We start from the raw sequence: 20,813 nt of genomic DNA on the forward strand, positions 1-20,813 counted from the left end.
TGTTTTATGATGATTCCATATTAGTCCTAGCATTATTACAAGATGCTAATGAAGGAGGAGGAAAACTGAGTCAGCCTGAGGGGTCAGGAGAAGCCTGCCAGAGAGGGAAGTCTGAGCTGGTCCAGAAGATGGAAAGTATAGTGGACCCCTGAACAATGGGGCACCAAACCACATCTCCACAGTTGAAAATCCACATGTAACTTAACTCACCCAAAACTTAGGTACTAATAATGCACACTGTGGGCTGGCAGCCTTAATGGTAACATAAGCAGTCAACTAACACATATTTTGTATGTTCTATATATTATATATTAAATTCTTACAATGAAGTACCCTAGAGAAAAGAATATGAAGAAAATCATAAGGAAGAGAAAATACATTGACAGTACTGTACTATGTTTACTGAAAAATATGTGTACTGTACTGTTTATTGAAAAAAGTCCATGTATAAGTGGATATGTACAGTTCAAACCCGTGTTGTTCAAGGGTCAACTGTAGTTATACTCCAGGGAAAGGGGCAGCACACACCTGCAGAAGGAAAAAAGGATGGCACGGTTTTGTCACTCCTAACAGTTGGGTCCAGCTGGGGGGATGTGGGGGGTACGCACGTATGCACAGAGGTGGGGGCACAGCGGGAGCTGTTAGTAAATAACGAAGCTGCAGGGGTGGGAAAGATGACCTGGCAAGGAACCCTTTCAGCCCTGAGATGGAATCTAGTATTTCTCCCTCCGTATTCACTGTATGCGTTGAAGGTGATCCTCATGGTTGATATCAGCTAAATGAATAAAGATAAATATGTATTTGTACATTTCAAGTATGATACACTACAAGACAAAATTTAAGGTTTAATAACTGGGTCTAATTTCTGTTCCTTGTTGTTTAAAGGAAGGGAGGGAGAGAGAGGAGAACGGGAGGGTGGGAAGGAAAGAAGGAAAGGAAACAAGGAGAAGGAAGGAAAAGGAAGGAAGCAAACACAGGCAGGCAGGTGGAAGCACAGTCAGTGGCCTGACACTTTATTAACTCTCAGGCTTCTGTTTCAGCAATAGCAATGGGTCCACATTCTGCAAACCTTTAATGTTATAAGGTAGAGCATTTCACCACGCCAAACTCATTGCACATTTATTAAAACAAACCTACTAAAACAGGGACAGATCCGTGAACGGAGAACAAACATAATTAACACAGTTTCCTTAATGATTATCCTTGAAACTGAACGACTTATTTACTCAAACCTTCATAATGTATTTGCCCAGAGAAGTAGACATACATTTAAGATAACAAAAAAGGGATGGCAAACAGGTGTCATGCAGGCTGCCACTCACTGCCCCCCTACACTCAGGGCAGATACAATGAATCAGTCAAGGTCCTCCCCTACAGCTTTTCTGTGGCTTCAAGAATCTTTCTCAATGTTGTGAATCAGCTGATTGTTCGTTACAAGCAATCATCCCAGTGGAGATGTGAGAGGAAACCTACTTGCCCCATCCAACTAGGGTAATACACGTCTCCTTCCCAAGCAGTCTTTCCCTAGACTACCATGCTGCTTGGTTTGTGGAGTGCTTCGCTACCCTGGACAGTATGGGAAAGAAGAAGTCGTTGGACCTGAATTAGGGGCCAAACTAGGAATTCCAGAGCAGAGCCCAGGTACAGCGCAGAGGCAGGGTCCACCCAGATTTTATCACAGCCGTCAGCCTTCTCTCCTGTCCTCTACTTCGCTTTTAGGGATAATTGAGTCTTGACTTCTGTCCCATCACTGTGGCTCTTTCTGAACAACCCCTAGAGACAGAAAAAAAGACCAAGACATCTTTATAGAATGATTAATTATAGATAAAGATTGTTCTCTCATGGTCTCCTTGAATCAACTGTGCTAAACTGAAGGTAGCATAATGGAAAATGCAGAGGAAAGCATCCTCTTCATCTATATGAAAGTAAAGCAAATGTTAGCGCATCATAAGCTTTTGAGAAGTAGTTACTTTATTTTGTGGTTTTAACTGACATAGAAAATGATACTTTTCTCATATATTCCAGATATAAGGGTCTTGCTGCAAAAAAGAGAAAAAAAGAACCTCTGAAGTCATACATCTGAATGTGATTCTCAGCTTTGCTACTCACTAGCTGAGTAAGAATTTTAATCTTTAAAGATTCAATGAGACAATGTGTATAAATAGACTTAGCCCAGGGCCTGCTCACAGGAGATACATGAAACATACTGGTTATTTGATACATGCTCATTATTTTACCTTTCCAAAGAATAGCTATAAATCACATGCTTAACAAACCCTGACTTCTCTTTACTATTGCTCACAACTTTCTAGTCATGCTGGTGGTCTTCTGTTCCTATCCCACACCTCCTCAAAAGCATACAGGGTGATTATTAAGTCTTCCAGTATCTCCCCCGTGCCTCCCCTCCGAGACCATGTCTATCTGCAAGCACTCCATCTTTCAGCATATTGGTTAAGGAATGTCACTGCCATCATTACCTTTGTCATGTGTACTGTAATCACCTAACACTTGATGAATGGGAGAGCAGTAAGAAAATACAGGGCCAACACCAACACATACAGGCCCCACTGTAGTCTGGAGGCTCAAATTCAGAAACAGGAGATGTAGACTAACAAAAACCTATTCAAACACCTCCAGTAACTACACAAATCCCAACTAAAGTTTACCCCCTAAGGTCACAGATTGGGTATTCAAGCTTAACACCTGGGCAGGTCAGAAATCATTTTTCTAAAATACTCATTCGTTCCTGTTAACCTTGTCTGCTATACTCAAGGAGGTTCACACATTCACAGAGTTCACACTAACAATGTTTAAGCCAGGTACATGATATTAAAGACCACCAGCCCAGAGAGAAGTTCTGAACACAAACAGGTTCAATCACATGGGTTTAAGAGATGCAAGCTGCTAATCCTGGGCATAGCCCATATTTCCACACGTGGACATATGATCGGTGTGGTGAGAACAGATGCCATCTATCCATTTGTTTTAGGGCAAAAAGATGCACTAATGGGCGGGAGGCAATGAAAACCTCTCACTGGCCCAGGAAACTACCGACTCCAGAGAGGGAGAAGAATTCTCTCTCAGGTGGCTTTTCTCTGTTAAATTTTTCTGTCTCTAACATCCAGAGAAAGAGGAATCTGTGTCAAAAGCCTCAAAGCAGACGTACTTGAAGCACGTGGGCACAGAGAACATGGACACAGAGAACATTAATGCCAACATGTAAATAAACAAACATAAGACTAGAGATTTACTATTCTCCCCAGAGGTGGCAATAGTCTCACATAGATACCTATACATTGAGCAATTATAACTCAAGTTCAGGCTGAATATCCATTACAGACAACAGTTTACTTCATTTACTAAACCTCCCAAATGGCTGGATATCATAGAAGGGATAAGAGGTGACAGCCGAGATGGGGATATTATGGATGCCAAGATGATCCCCTATGAAGTCTGAAAAGCTGAAACACCCATTTTAACAGCCATGGGAGGCAAGGACTGTGCTGCAGATTATTAACAAAGGAAAACAAAAAGAAAACATATGCCATGGTCTTCCAAGTCGCTACAACCTTTTCAGGCCTATTTCTGGACCACGAGTAAAATATAGGGAAGTTATATACCCGAGAGAACATTAACTTCATGGCTTACCTATTAACAGGATGAAAATCTGTCATTCCCTTGCAGGTACAGTTCTCCACATCCATAAACACTATCCTGTCATTCCTGGTTAAAGGGGAACCTGTGCAATCCGTGAAGAAGTGCTCCCCTCCCCAGTTCCCAGCGCCACCCTGGAACTATAGGGAGAAAGTACCGACAGGAGATGAGGACCAGCTCCCGCCCTGTCCCTGCACTGTTTTGCTGCACAAGAGCAGGAGATGTGTCTGAGAAGAGCTGAGAGTCACAAGGGCTTGTGTAAGGAGGAAGAAAAGAGAACAATCACAGGAGACCTGGCGATTGCCTTGCAGGGCATGGAGGCCCAAAGATGGGCTCTGCCATCAACATAGGTCTGGGAAGCTAACCTCTCATCTACTACAGCCTCTTGAATCTCACCCCCCTGCCCGAAATGACCGGTGCTTCCTAAGTAGAGCGCTGCTCTCTCTGGAGAGATTCATTTTCACATTCCTTTCAGCTAAATCTACACAATCCGCCTCATTTGACAGAGCTATGGAGAACAGAAACCAACACACTACCACAAGCTACACCAGTGATATTAACTGTGTTTCTTACTCATCTTAACATCTGGTTGTAATACACAAAGTCAAGCTGAATTACAAATAGTGATAGCTCAATTTCTTCAGTGATATAGAAATTATGGTAGAAAACAACACCACAGTAGAAAGAGCTAAGATAAGGCCCATTCATTAAACTATACTGGGATTAGACTGCCATATCATCTCCTCTGAGACAGCTTTTTTTACCCATATCGTCAATTTTTCTGCAGGAGACTGAGGAGAAGAAGTAGCCATGACTGCCCCCATTTCACCAACGAGGACACAAGGACCTCCAGGTTACTGTCATGAGGATGGCAGCAGGATGTGTGAACCCTCCATGCAGCCACTGGGGGTCTGGTCACTAGACTGCTCAGCTCTGGGAACGTTCAGCAGAATCGTACAAGCCACCTGCCCTAAGGGAGCTCAAAGCCTGATAAGAGCTGCCGTAGGAATGGGAATCCGGCAGACCGCATGCTGCACTAAGCGCTTCACACTCCCGCCCACCCTGACCATCCTCAAATTCGCCAACCAATCCTAACTGCCTGAGCCCCATGACGCCTCATCCCCATTCGCGAAGCTGAGGATCACATGGTCAGAACAATGGTGGCAAATAAAATGAAGACACAAGAATGCCACAAGTTGTGTGGTTACTGTGTGTCCAGCCCTGGGCTCAGCACGTACTCTCAGCATAATTCAGCGGTAACCTCAGGAAGGGGGATCCCATTCTCCCCACTGTACGGAGGAGGAACTGAAGCTCAGAGCTGCTGATGGATTGACAGACGTCAATACTGAGAAGTTCGGAAAAGCTGGGCTTGAATTGGGTTTCACTTCATGTCAGGCCACTTCGTCACTCTGATCAACTGCAAGGGTAGCCAGGAAAAGGAGAAGGGTGGCTAAGTCAAACCGAGTGAGGGGTTGGGCAGGGAAGGCTGCTGGCAGACATGATTCTTGAGTTGAAATTTCATGTACCAGCAGGCTTTAGGCAAATAAAGGGGAAAGGTATTCCAGGCACACAGTCATGGAACAGTGTGATATCCGTTGGGAACTGCAAGTGATTCAGAATTGCTAGAGGAGATTCAGGGGATAAGAATGGGGTTCAGAGGGGCTGACAGGCAGACAGAGGCCAGATCACAAGAGCTGTGCTGGGAAGTACCTCCAATAAAGAGACTGTCATCACCCTGATAGCAACAGAGGGCCACGGAGTCAGTACAGAAGTGATGTGACAGGATCAGGGTTACCTTTGGGCCGACATTCTTGCAGCGGTGGGGAGGGTAGACCACCAGAAAGAAGTGGGGTGGGGGAAGAGCCGTCAAATGAGAAGCAGGGAGATGACAGTAACACACATTCAAAATGACAAGGATGAAAACCAAAGCAGAAATTCCCCCAAGTGGCTTTATGTGTTTGTTCCTCTGACATGATTCTGGGCTATAAGTTGTTTGTTTACAGTTCTATTTTATTGCACATATGCAATTATACTACACAATATTTTATTGCACAGTTCTATATTAAGGCACATATGCAATTATACTACAATTCACAATCTCACAGATATTATTATTTAAGATGAGGTTAAAAGAAGGGAGCTGATTTAAAGAATACTAAGTGTAGTATAAAAAAAGTATAGTAAATATTGGAACAAAAACAATAAAATATATAAGGTATGATATATGTGATGATATATTTTGACACATTTAAATGTTATATATAAATACATATTTTCTATAACATCAAATATATTGTATAAAATACAACTATGTTATTATATATCATGTATTATTATAGGAGCACCTGGGAAAAGTCAAAGTTTAGGAAACACACTAAGGCATTTGAGAATGTTACCAGAAAGCAGAAGTAAGCAAAAGACACTAAGAAAAAAGCACCTGTAGGACGCATGACCATACTTGAGGGGTTAAGGGCAAGGGCCCCAGGTGACAGTGGAGCCCTCTGCTAGGCGAGCACATGGGAAAGGGCAAGGAGGAGGCCTGGTACAACTGCCAGGGCCTGAGGGAAGCCCAGCAGGAATCATCCAGTAGGCAGCTGAGAGCAGAGAAGATCGTCTACAGGAAATATAAATTTAATCACTAGGGAACAGAAATAAGCAAACTAATCAACTCTACATGCAGCCAGAATTCCAGCCCTAAAAACAAGAGGTAACACTCTTTCCTGCTTCCCAACTTCACCCATGCTTTGTGTGATAAAATACGGAAGTAGAGAAGTTAGCTACATAACACTTTCTTCAAAATTTGAAACAAATGTGAGGACTTTAATCTCCCTCCCTGATGGAGGCCAGCCACAACCACAGTGTCATGAGAATGTCAACCCCCTCAGCCCAGCCTCCCCAGACTAAGGCACAAGCAACCAGGGTCAGACAGGACAAGGCTCTCATCACTGGCCTCCACCAGGAAAGACTCTGAGCCAGCCCCAAAGTTCCAGATTAGATGCCCAATGAAAGTGGTTCCCACTACAGCCATTCTACTCACTACTCACACATGAGGACTTAAATCTTAACTCCAACATGCCATTTCACCTCAACCCCAGAAATACAAGATCCTTCAGGAAGACTGAGGTCTTGGGTCCTAGCAGAAGACCTTGCCCCTACAGAAATTTGCATTTTCCAGGTTTCAAGCAGGTTCTACCTGAACCTCTGCTCACCACATACCTTAATAAGCCTAAAATCAGAGCAAAGAATAAAATCACTTGGGATCGAAAAGCAGAAGTAACACTTTTGTGCATTATTCTCCCTGCCTTTGCTGACCATCCTGGTCTCTCCAACTCAAGGCTCAGCAAACTTCTTCTGTGAAGGACCAGGGTGAATATTTTTGAGTGTGCAGGCCATATGCTATCTCTGTTGCCACTACTCAGTTCTGCTGTTGTAGTGTAAAAGCAGTGCTAAATAGTAGGTAAGCAAATGGGCATGGCTGTGTTCTAATAAAACTTCATAAAAACAGGCAGGCTGGATGTGCCCAGGAGGCCAGATCTGGTTATAGGTTGCCAACTCCCTGCTTTAACTAATCAAGTATTTGCCTTCTCTGCCCAACTTCCTTCTTACTAGAACTTGGTTCAGCTACAGAATATAATACATTATTTATGACTCTCTCCCCCCTGCACTAGACTCTAGGCTCTGCTTCCCTGCTAAGGCTACAATGTTTACTTAATATTAGTAATGAGAGAAGAGCAATAACAGGAAGTTAACATTTACAGAACGTGTGATGTGTAGCGTGTAATATGCCAGGTATCATGCTAGAGGCTTCATAAACATTGTCTCACTGAATCCTCAAAACAATCCAATGAGATAGGTCTAATTATCACCTCCATTTTACAAATAAAGAAAATGAGGCTGGTGAGGTACAATTTATTCTCATGGTCATGCTGGGTGAAGCCAAGTTCTAACCCCAATCTGTCTGGATGTAGAGCCAGAGTTCTTAACTGTGCTCTGGGCTGCTTCCCAGAAACACATGTGGCTGTCTAGACAGAAGGTATCTATCCAGCCACTCCTACCCTGTCCTCTGGGGGGCTATACTTTCTGTTGACACCCACACCCTGCTAGACAGGGACAGGCCCCACCAGATGGCATCTGTCGCCTACAGGCAGTGGCTCTTCTATTTTTCAAAGTTTTAACATTCAAGATAAACATAAATCCCAGGTATGACCCACCATGACCGGAAAATATTACGTTTACGCCTGTTTGTCCTCCCTCCAATGGTGATGTACCCAAGGGTATTAGAGGTTAGCACGCATCTGCAGTTCGTCCCTCAGGACCAGAGTCAGCTAAGCAATCCTGACGTGGATGGAAATCTCCAAATGCAGCATGTGTTTCCCTAGAATATTCCCAGATGAAAACAAGACTTAGGGCATGAAAAGGGATAGGTTATGTAAACATGCCCAGCACTGCCACAGATTGCTGGGTAGGCAGGCTGCTTCTCTGAAGAAAGGATGCACTAGCAAGTACAAAACAAAGCCAGTGAGATGATTTTAAAATCCTGCTCTTAACTTCATGGTAAAAACAACCAGATTTGCAAGCACTTTCATTGTAATTTCTCCCACTGCATTTAAGAAAAAAAGGTAAAAATCATTGACTGCTTTGACCTCACTGTCAATGCACAGGTCATCATCACACCAAAAGAGGAGAGAGGAAATGCCAGCAAATTAATAAAAATTTATACTCAACTGGGAATGCAACTAGAGCACATCACCTGGGTGTCTGAGCTCATCGCCTCCACTCCACCAGCCTCCCAACCCGATTCCCTTGCATTTGCTGGATTTGGTTCCCTCCTGGCAACATGCCATGAGGCACACCTTGAAGGTGAAGCTTCTCCCACCCTCCGGCGCACAGGTCATCTTGCTGTGGCCGCACGTGCTACTGCACGATGGCGCAGAGCAGACCTTTCGGTGCTGGACAGCGCTGCAGAGCAAGCGTTCGCCCACTGATGGTGCAGGCAATCTCCGCGCAGGAGGTTCTGACTCAGGCTTGAGGGACTAGGTCCCCAACTCTTGTCTTGTTTCCATCTGTGGCCACTTGTATAAAACAGCAATGAAACGCATTTGATGGATAAATTATTTCAAAAGAGCTGCCACTGAAGCAATCTGTGTTCACAGTATCAGTCCCCGCAGCGAGACTGTGAACATGACAGTGAGTGGGGCTGGCACCTCGTCGCCCAGTGCGAGCAGCACCCAAGGGAGACCCTCCGAGACGTGACGCAGAACACAGCCAAGGCGCAACCACTCAAAGCAGTCACACTTGTCAAAAAGGATAAAGGAGACTGTGTAAAATGGATATGCTGAAGGGGTAAAGAGAAAACACATTAGTCTATGCCTTTTAAAAATTATACTAAAAAACCTGTAAGAACTAGTGAATTCCAAAATAAAGGAAATTTTTTTAAAAAGTCGTTTTGATCCAAAATACAGTATTGTTGCTCTTCCCCCTAAAACTAGTATATTAGAGATTTTTCTCTTTGTATCACTACTGCTTAATTTGTCTAAGCCTGCTCAAATGCATTTTCATTAAGTATCCTCTTTGACATTGATAAAAGAGAACAAATGGTGAGGTTCTTGATTAAAATACTAATGGGAAAGAAGGAAAATTCTATTCAAAATATTTTTCAACAGCAGCATTAAAATTTGCAATGTTACAGGTTTAAGCAGTCAGCTAAAGCTTTAAAATAATAGCGTATTTTACTAAACCAATATCTCTTAAACTATTCTCATTTCAAAAGACAGATAGCAATTCATGCTCTTTGATATAAGAACTTTTTCCTAGTATGGGAGGATTTACCAACGTGAAATTGACTTACAGCAAGTTTCTAAAAGCCAAGACTTTCAGTCTTAAAATTTCATAGCTAAATTAAGTGTTTAGTCAATAGCTTTGCATGGGCATATGTCTAGAAATACTATACATACCTTTTAAAAAGACTGAGGTGACTATTATGAATCTAATAGCCATCACTTTTATATCAAATTACATGCATGCAACTTTAATAGATATTCAGCCCAATTACTACTTTTTAATAGTTAAATAATCCATGGCCTTAAAAATAAACATAATACCAGGACATGATTTCCTCTAGCTACTCAGCAAAAATTAAGCAGTTTAAGGATTATTATCCATGGTTTTTTTTTCAATGCTCATGACAGTAGAGTCTCTTCTCAGAAAAGCACTACCCAAGATTAAAACCATGGTCAACATATTATAGTGCTTAATCCCTCCTCACCCAAATTCAGTGTTTGTGTCAAAACTAACATACAAATATTGCATAAAATTCCCTTGGAAGACCAAAGCTTTCTGATACATTGGTGACCAAACAATAAAGGCTACATATCAAAATCTCTATAGTTAGATTACTGGAAACAATGCCCTCTTAACAACTACTGGATAACCATTACAGATAAAATGTTCAGAATATACATAAAATACATAAAATCTTCAGAATATTCAAGAAAGCAAAGAACAAAGTATTGATGGAGTATTCAAGCTGTTAAAACTTGTCTACACCGTTTGGTTCAAAGTTGATAATGTCTGAATCACAGTGGGTTTTACAAATTCCAAAAGCAAAGTCTAAAACTCACCCAACAATAACACACTGTTCAAAAAGAGGCTGGCATAACACAGACTCAACTAATGATTATTTGAAATAAAACAGAAGAGAAGATGCAAGCTCTCTGATCAAAAGTAAATCCAATCATTCTGACAAAGAATATTTTGAAATGTCATTTCTTGCCAGAGAGAAACCTAGTCAGAAAAAGAAAAAAATGCTTTTGATGTTTATTTGAATACCCTGTAGACCCCTAGTGAATGGGAACAGAAAGGCTGTCAATCACAGTTCTTTACACAGATGCCTGTTTCATTGTTTCCTACCTCTTACCCTTTGCAGTGGGGGTTAAACACCATCATTTTCCATTAGCCAAATTATTCCCTTTGTTTACTTGCAGAGTGCCTCACTTAACTCTTCTAAGTCACCAAGGTCCTAATTAGTGTTGAGGAGATGCCCTCAGCTGTGACCTAGAAGCCTAGAGTTGACATGGCTCACAGATTTCCTTTCGGCATGAAGCCACACCTATAGCACCTTTACACAGGAAATGGCTATTTTGCTAAAAACTATTAACCATAACATTACAGTATTTTGACATTACTTTACAGACCTGAAACCCAACAATCAAAATGAACACTTACTGCCTCAGATAGCCAACTTGCCCATAGGGAGAATCTGAATTAATTCAGTTTAAAAAAAATATTGTCTGTCCTTAGTAGACATCAAAGCTTTTATTAAGAAACAAAATGAATACACACGCATATTCAAGACTAAGTGACTTCAAAACTAACGAACACTGTTCTAATGCCTACCTTTTTTTTATTTTGGTTCCCTGTCGTAAGTCTGGTAAAGAAAGAGAAAAATAATCATCACTGTTTCCCAAAGCCCAGAGATGATGGGCTCCAATTCCTCCCCTTCCACCCCAATGAACCCCAAAATAGCTCACGATAACCAGCAGCTGGCACCTAAACAGCCCTCACCACATGCCAGGCAGTGATCTACGCGCTTTATATATACACTGACTTTCTTAATCCTCGTAACAACCCGATGAGAGACGTATTCTATATTCTGCACTTTCCAGACAAAGAAACTGAAGTACAGAGAGAGTGAGTAACTTGTTCAAGGTCACACAGCTAATTAGTGGCAGAGCTGGGTATGAGCCCAGACAGACTGGCTCTAGAGGTAGTGCACAAAGCCATGGGCTATGCTGCAAAAAAACAGTAAACAACCCAAAGGAGAGTCTAATTGCTCTGCTCAGCAGGAAAGTTTATAGAGAAAAATTTCAGAAATTATGATTTTTACAGCTTCCTATAATAAAAAAGACTGGGAACATTTGAGGACAAAGTTATCTTTCAATGCTGCTTTCACACTGTTTCTATATAAATTGCAATTATTAAACAGGGACAACCTTTTTACAAACACAGTTAGCCAATGTTTAGAAACCAAGATCACAGAGAAACAAGATCACAGAGAAACAGCAAGGTCTGAGACACCACAGAAAAACAAATAGCCGGATTTACAAATAGCACAGTACTAAAAAAAAATAACTGGTATATTAGACTTAAATACAGAAAAACCACCACATCAGTTTAATGAAGTGGTCTGTGAGCACCTGAAAAATGAAAGGAGTGATATAAACTTTTGGAGGACAATTTGACAAAGTATCAACAGTGGTCTTAAATAATATCCTTTAACTCAGTGATTTTTCTCTTGGCAATTTATCCTCAGGGAATCATTAGAAATGCTCATAGATATTTATATGGAAGACTATTTATTATAAAAATAATTTTGAATAAGTTCTAATTTTTCTTAAGTATTCAATAATAAGGGAAAGCATTAAGTTGATTATAGCTGTATGATGGGGAAAAATTAGAGCTACTAAGAATATTTAATGGCATGGGGGAATCAACAGAAAATTACAGAAGAAGAATACCAAATTTCTTTATACATATATATGGCAAATGCCATGTCCATCTGCTTTACATAAATACATTATGACCCAATAATCATCTCTGGATGGTGAGATGAAACTAACATTCTTTTTCATGTTTTCTATGTTCTATACATTTTCTAACATGATTAGTTATTATTTTTTATGATCTGTATAGGAAAACAAAATTTTTAAGAGAAAAGGCATTTGGTCATGAAGCCTACATTGTAATGCTTAAAACAATAAGCATATCAGTCTTGTTTCTTCTTGGATATCATTAATAGCCTGGTAGATCATGAGACTGCAGCTTGCACAGAATACATGGATTTCAGCAAGGGATCTGATGCACCTTGTGGCCTTCTTGGAGAGGAACGTGAGCTGGCTGATAGTCAGGGTTCCTGGCGCTGTTATCACTTGCAAGGCTGCACCAACCATCATGGATGAGCAGATGGCTAACAACAAAAAAGGCCCACGTCTGAGCACTGATGGTGGCTCGCTCATGCCTTGAGCATGGGTTCCCAAGGTATACTTTTCAAACTCACAGCTAGAGAGAAGCTAGGAAGAGGAGCCCAATGTGCCAAGGGCAGGTATACAAACCAGGTGGGAGCCACTATTATTGGCCATGTTTCTGGAAGAGAATTTAACACCAATTTGGGTCCGGTCGATTCCACAGCCAGTTCATACATAGCACTTTCCAAACCTAAACAAGTGTTTGTCAAATGAACATCAGAATTATGATTCAAATAATTCTGACAGGTTGAAACACTGCTCTGAAAGCAAAATACTATTTAATGGGGTCTATAAATGTATAGCCATCCATCCAGTTCAATAACAATTGTACAGGTGTCACTCGGGGACAGTTTGTGTGGATCAATGACCATTTTAGACTCCTAACAGTCAGTATACTGTAGCATTTTTGGGGAGGGAAGGTAACAACCTACTGGCAGATCCCGTCTGAAAGTACTGGGTACATTTCTGCCCTTCTTATTTGAAGAGGGAATTCAACAAAACAGAGTAAATCCAGAAGAATAGGATGAGCAAAATTCTCAGTCTGGTCAGGAATGTTCCAAAAAAAACTGGAACTATTTAATTAGGAGGGCATTCAAAGGGACCTCACCAATGTTTAATGTTTATTCCGTGATTCTGTGAAAGGGAGATATCAATTTACTCTGTTATACTACTGGAAATTACACTGTCTTCTGTTTCCACCACTCCATTGAAGCTGCTCAGCAAGGTCAGCAAGGGCCTTCAACTTGCCAGATCCAAAAGGTGCTTTTCTACCCCATATTAACAGCCCTTACAGTATTGAATGTGCCCTCCTTACAACACTCCCATATCCACTGGAGGGACAATTCCTTCTTACCTCTTTTTTTTCTTTCTAGATGTCAGAGGTTGATCAACTCTCAACCTCATCTTTCTATTTTCTCTCAGTGATTTATCAGTTCTTGAGGGTTTAGAGAGCCTCTATACTGATTACTCCCCAACTGAAATTTCTGCTGCAGATGTTTCCTCTGAACTCTAGGTTCTCTTGTATAATCAGAAGCATTTCATATGTATTATGCCAACACGAACTCCTGGTTCCACATCCCACCCTTTGACCTGGGTCTTTCCCTCTTGGCACCATATACTCAGTCGCTCCAACCAGAACCCTGGGAGTCACGTCTGCATTCTCCCTCGCCCTCACCTGGCACATGCAGTCTGCTAGGAAGACCATCCTACCTCCAATGTGGGTCTGCAGTTGGACCTCTTCTCATCTCTAATGCTGCTACCCGAGCCACGTGAGCGTCATCATTCACCATGACATGACTCGCCAAGAGCCTCCAAATGCTCTCCAGATTAGTCTCCCCAGAGCATCAAAAGATCTGCTTGAACAGTAAGTTGGATCACGACTCTTTCATGCTTTTAACTCTTCAATGACTCCTGCCATGCACTTTGCAAAAAAAATCCAAAACTTCTTACCATGGCCTCAAGTCCCTTCAATCTCAGAACCTGCATCCCCATCCCACTCCCCAGCCCTACCCACTACCTTTCTGCCCCTGCTTGGGCCACACTGGTTTGCCCTCACTTGTTTCAGTGCAGGAAATTCTCCTGGTCATGAGGCTTTAGCATAGGTTGTTCCCATCGGCTCTGCCAACAGCTGATGACTTCTTTTCCTTTAGTCTCACTTTAAAAGGGAGTCCTCCCTGATCACCCTCTAATGTGTACGATACCCTCCCACCCCAGTCATCTTCTATCTCAGCCCCTTACATCCCCGTCACGGTGCTTATTACATTTCCAAGGATTTTGTTTCTTTCTCTTAATTTTTGCCTGCCTCCTTAACCCACATTCCTTGGAATGTCAGGTCCAGGCAGGAAGGGACCTTCCGGTCATTTTCTCCATAATATTTGCAGAGCTCACAATCTTCTTAAGTGCTGAAAATGGGAAAAGTGAAAGCAGACTTCCCCTCAACATAAGGAAAATCTTCCTAAAAATAAAAGCTGTCTGGCAATGAAAACACCCGCCTCGTACAGGTGAACTGGCAATCACGGGAAGAGAGTCAAGCAGAAAGTGCGTGTCTGCTTTTATCAAAGATGACATACAGGGGTTCCCAGGCTGGGCAGGCTGGATGAGGATTTAAGCCCCTTCCATGCAGTTTCTAGCTTCAGAAATAGAGTTCTTAAGTAGTTTCAGGTTAAAAATATATTCCCCGAGCAGCAGACATTGTATTGTTTCCTCATGTGCAGAAATTCTCTCTAAAATGGTACCACAAAACCACACTATACCCTGACCAAAAGTGGCTTCCTGAAGTTGAATCTGTTCACCCTCCCTCCATCCGCCCTGCCTGCTGTGGTGTGAGACGATGACAGCCCACGGGGCCCTCCTTTCCGACCTGTACGCAACAGGGCACAGAAACAAGTTGGCAGATCAAACAAGTCCACCTGCAGTAAACCTAAGATCCACGCTTACTTCATCTGTGATGCTGCTCTGTAAACACACCAGGATTACTTTATTTAGTGTCACACCCATTAATAATGCAGAGAGCTTTACACAAGCAGGCAGAGAAAATTAGTCCTGAGTGATTTCGTTACTACAGTGTATACATAAAGCCAGAGAGTCTCATTACAACCAACGGACAAGTTGCTGGCAACAGAGATAGCCGTCAAGGAGCTGACCAGCACATCACAAAGCAATGTGGGCACGTTTTCCATCTCGCTATCTTCTGGGGCTTCCAGTCCACCAGGAATTCTCTCCAACCTCAGAAATAGAGAAGAGACCTACAGACCAATCAAAGATCATTCCTTCTACTTTTTTAGTTTCCTTCACCTCTAAAATATTTAAAGTAGAAAAATGAAAAATTGTCAACTATTTGTTGCTGATGGTATCTTTACAAGGATTGTTCAGTTAGTAGATTAGATAATGCACCACTAGCTATTGCAAAATGTTGCAAATAAGCCTGTGAGGCATTGAAGCTTTGCCCTTAAATAGTTGTTCCCTCTCACCCTCAAAAAATGTTCATTCAGGAAGACAGTCAACTTTTAGACTTCAAAAAGCCAAAGATATTTAAAATTCATTTTAACAATATCCAGTGTGAGCAGTATTGTGCAGGGAAGCAGGGGCTGTCCCCTAAGACAAGAATGTCCATTTTTAGTATTGCTTATCACAGCAAAAACCCAGAACACTCAAAATGCCCATGAGTAAACCAGAGTACATCCACAAAATGGGGTAATACACAGCTTGGTCTCTATGTGCTGATGAGGAAACCTGCCAAGATATATTTTGGAATAAAAGCAAGACTGTATGTATATTTATGCCTCTAAATATTCATTTTTGAAAATTCTGGAACAAACTTAAAAGTGGTTGTCTCTGAGAAATAGGGCTGAGAGTTTACAGAATGTGACTATCATTTTTATTTTAAATTCTTCTGTGCTGTTTGAGTTATTCATTATGTGTATTATCTTATTAATATTAACCATATGCAGTATGCTCTGCATGGTCTGGGAGCATCTACTTGCTCGCCATAGGAGTGGGAAAGTAAGCAACCTTTCCCAGCCTCCACAAGGCAAATCTATTAAGTGGGTGCTTAACCATCCCCACAACCACTCCGGGAGCCCTCAGAGTCCCCTGCCCTTACTTACTCCTTCCTCCTTTGTGTAGCCTACATGCACAAGTAAAGAGAAATTTTAATTTCTGTTCTTCAAGTTTTAGATCTCTATTGCCCATCTCTAAAAAGCTAACTTGAAAGAGAATGAGTAGTTATCTGACAGCAAAAGATTCCAAGGAAAAATCAGTCTTCCTCTATTGCTGTATATTGTATAATTATTACCAAAATGAAACCACCCCAACAAAAAAGGTCTCATCTTTAAAGTGTAGTACCTGCCATTCTGCCAAATCCCAAGAGAAGCAGGAAGAGCAGGATCCAAGGGGCTTTCGTTCCCACCTTTGAATTTTGAGTCTGCCTATGTCAATACCCTGAGCAACTACTTCAACTAAAATTACTTCCACAAGAGACACTAGAGCACAATGGAGTTAAAAGAATGAAGTGAAATCTACATTCAAATTTAAAGAGTATCTGAACTTCACTGAGTACTTACTTCATCAAAGTAATACTTCCAACCCCATGGAGGAGAGGGGAGGGAAAAAGCAAAGTCACAGGAAATCATGCTTCTATTTTTCCCATTATTTGACCTCAGATTTCAGGTAGGAGGCTACCTATTTAGCATCAAGTGACTTTCCAAATCCTAAAAAGAAATCCCCATAGTACTTTTCTTTTGTCAGAAGGTTGTGAAACAAAGGCATTTACTAATATTTATTTATTTATTCACTATTATTATTACTATTTTTTTTCCGCTTGACTGATAGATATGGAAAGTAGGGCCAAATGTCTATTTATAAAAATCTAGTATCTATTTAGCTGAAAAACTGCTCCCACTAAATCTGAGTTTATAGAAACATTCCCACTAAAAAAAAAAAAACTGCATGATTTCATTTTTGGTTGTAACGTGTACAAGAAATTAGTGAAATAAACAAACTATAGCCTGGTGCACTGAGCTGTCTGTGGTACTGAAGGATGACACTAAAGCTGAAATGTACTAAGCTCTGTTCTTAACAATGCCTCCCCATCACACTATTCTAATTCAAGCACTTCAGTCCATGACTCACCTGAATCATCTTGTTTTGCCAGAGTGTGTATAAACATTTTATAAAAGGTCACACTGACTTGCTTTCCACCGTTCTCCATGGAAATGTCAGGGCCTCCCCAAGTTTCGTGAAGCAATTCCGGTAGACAGAGCGAGAACGCTGCCTATAACGTTTCTCCTGAAACTTACCACATACCAGAAACCCCCACTAGCTAGCTCTCACTGTCCTGTCCTACTAATATGCTAAAAGAAAAACTGATATTTTAGACTATGCGCTACATCCAAGGACAATCTCTGAGTAACAGCATAATCCTTGCATTTACTTTCTTAACTCCAAGCTGATCAATGTATTTGTGTTGTGTACAACACAACTAGAAGTGCCTATCTGCTTAAAACATATGAAAGAAATGCACCTATAGCAGTGACATCAATGATGTTAAAAAGGGCGTAATCCATTGTTTTCCACACACAGATACAGAGGCCTGTGAGCTTGGTTTCAGGGAGTTTCAGAAAACTATGGGACAGCACCACTCATTTTCTCCTCTGGATACATTACAACATGTTTTCCTGGTTCTTGACTTCTAGCTCGGAGCCTCCACATTTACTGGATCCTTTTCCATTTTCTATTGTTCCAAAAAGCATCTCAGATAAGAATTTGGAGTTTCAGCTTGAGGAAGAAATCCCACTAGATAAACTCTTGAGTGTAAAAGCTACATCTAAAACCACTAAATGATATTACCCAAGCATCTGTTTTGAAATTACCTTAATTTGGTCAGTGTGGCTGGTTTAACGGAAACCATGTACCATGTAATGTAGAACCAAATTTAAACATCTAACTTTCTGTGATGTGATACATTGTCCCAACAGTGAAGAAGTTCACTGTACTCAGCAGCCTCCGAGGGGCAATCCACGTGCTCTTCCATGCGATACAGACTCTAACCAATATATCTATGCATTTGTATGGCAGAAAATATCCTCAAAACTAACTAGTGAGTGGAATTCTTTCAAGTGTGAAATATCTATAAAAGCATGATATCTTGTACTTCTATTAGTTTCAAGAGCTCTAATACGGTATCAGAAAGTTTTTTTACAACACATACTTAACATTTGGCCACTCCTCTCAAAACTTCTATAAGTTACTTCAAAAAATCTCTCAATAATTCTTAAAAAGTCAATGTTTTCAGGAGGACACCTTGTTCTTGATGTTGATATCGCTGGCTGTCCTCCCCCTTGAAATGCTTGTTTAGCTGTGTGCTTTTCAGAAGGTACAGGCAATAATACAAAAGCTGATATTAATAGATTTAAAAAAAACAAAAAAGACAGCAAGGTCTCTTTCCAAAGGAGATTAAGTAAAACCAGCCTGGTCTGCAAGTAAAAAAAAAAAATTTGATGTTTCAAAAAGAATTTTAAATACCTAAGAAGATTTTTAAATAATCTTTTAGGTTTAATCCTATTCATATGCCAAACGCTGGGATTTAGAGAGAAACTACAGATAAAGTAATGCCCACAGTTCAGGGCTGCTGACAAACAGGAGCAAAGCACAGCAGGAACCATCTGAACCGACAGCTGAGAAGACAGGGCCTGGTCACACTCTGCACTGGCTAGCTGGGTGACCAGCGACAGACACCTCCTCTGATGTCAGGTTCCCCATCAGTAAACTGAGTCAAAGGACCACTGGACCTATTTTGTTCCTCCCAGCTCTAAGTGTCTACTCTTCAGGTTAAAATGAGAAGACATACTCACAATGTTTAGGATCCATTTTAGTATCACTTTAAAATGTCTTAAGAGAATCTCAAAAGCCCACAATCACTAGCACTGAATTAGAGGACCTACTTGAATTAACATTTTAAAGACCTCCAAGGTATATTTGCTTTGTTTTGCCAATGCAGTTTTACTGACTTACTTCTAACTATCCTCACTCTAATTCTCATTCTCTAAATCACACTCCTTCAAAATCATACTTTTCAAAATTTTTACAAATTTGAAAGCAAGATGGAGTAATTTCTACCTCCTCATTTGGGGTCAAGTGCATATTTATTTTGTGTGGGCAACAAGTTAAAACTGGTTTCTTCCTTATATAGTATATGTTTGCTAATTACCAATTTTACATTAATTTAACTTATAACCAATGATAAATTACTGAAATGGAAAGTTCTATACAATGTTTTAAATTCCAAGGCAACTCCTAAAGGAAAGCAGCCTAAATTTGAGGGTTTAGTAATTCCACCAAATGTCTAACAACTGCTCCAGAAAAATCAGAAATACTTATTAGTGTAAATTCTAAAATTTAACATAAAATCCCAGTCTCTCTTAATTTTTTAAACCTCTAGTTATTTTAACTCACAAACCTTAAGACTCCTTTGACTGAAGGCTACAGCAAAATAAACACAAAAGATGACCAGCAGATTTTACACAAGAGTATTCTGAAATTGTCAGTGAGGGCCAAATCTAACAATTGAGTTCCTGGCTGCATTTAAACAAAACATTTTCCTAACCAGACCACTCACAAGGGCAGAGGCCTTTGCTCTTAACCCATGATTTTAAAAAACAACGTAAGGATTGTGGCTAAGAATCTACCAAGCTACCAGATAAACAGAATTTGTATTCTAGATTTATAAGACTTTTTTTTTCTTTAATGTTGGGGGACAGAGAAGGGGTTAGAGTTTTTCTCATGTCTTATTTATACACACTAGCTAGGAATATCATGAGCCCATTTTCTTCTCTTAGCTATATTATGGGAGATGATACAGATGGACACAACCTTCCATAACCACGCACCTTCTAGGAAGAGGTATATCAAGCCAGAATATACATTTTCCCTACAGATTGAGGCAAGGGCAAAACTGGCCCTTAAGGAAAATGAATGCAGTGACCGACCTGGAGAAGTGGCTCTTTCTAAAAAAGGGTAAAATCTGAAGGGTTTAATAAATATCAACGCCAGAAACTACTGCGCGTTTACATGCTGCACTGTTTCGTTTGACATTTAACTTCTTGAAAGAACAGGTCAGGTGTTAATGTTCAGAATACACCTCTGTCTTCTATAACCTCAAGCAAGGACACGAGCGCTTGGGAAAAGCTGCCTTGCGTTTCTGCAGGCTGGCGGCACGGCTTAGAGTCAAGTCATTCGTAAACAGCAGAATCTAAGTTACCTGTATTTCCCTGGCGTGGTACACGATGATCAGACCGAGCAAGATGATCGTGGAGAGACTGATAAGGCATTTCAGAGCTAAGGAATACAGCGACGCCTGCAACACAGTCAGACAGAAGCACTTTTAAGAAAGAAGCACTTTTTACCACCTTCCAGGCCCTGTGGGTCAGTTCCCAGCAAGCAGACCCGAACTCCAGGAGGGTGGGGATGTGGGGGTACACCTGCCTTGGCTCCGTGACCTGCCAGATCACTTGGCCTCAAAGTGAAGGTGGATGACCAGGTAGCCGGGTCCGCACTGACTCAAGCCGAGTCATCACTGACTCAAGTTCAGATCCTGGCTCTCGAAACCCGAGAAGAAGTTGAGCTTAAGCGCTGGGGGAG

General features: G+C 41.2%; 1 protein-coding gene across 5 annotated transcripts in view; it reads right to left on the bottom strand.

Moving 5' to 3' along the window:
• KCNN2 (potassium calcium-activated channel subfamily N member 2) overlaps positions 1-20,813 on the bottom strand; it is a 338,557-nt gene that overhangs the window by 111,332 nt on the left and 206,412 nt on the right. For 3 of the 5 annotated variants that reach the window (XM_037020058.2, XM_037020057.2, XM_017653153.3), the window contains one exon: positions 20,434-20,529. The exons of 1 other annotated variant lie outside the window; for it this stretch is intronic. In XM_037020058.2, the coding sequence (XP_036875953.1) occupies positions 20,434-20,529 (96 nt within the window). Of the gene's footprint in view, positions 1-20,433; positions 20,530-20,813 lie in introns of those variants that run through there. One more of the 5 variants, XM_073222176.1, reaches the window with a different exon arrangement.

The sequence above is a fragment of the Manis javanica genome, chromosome 14, assembly GCF_040802235.1.
Source record: "Manis javanica isolate MJ-LG chromosome 14, MJ_LKY, whole genome shotgun sequence".
Taxonomy (NCBI): Eukaryota; Metazoa; Chordata; class Mammalia; order Pholidota; family Manidae; genus Manis; species Manis javanica.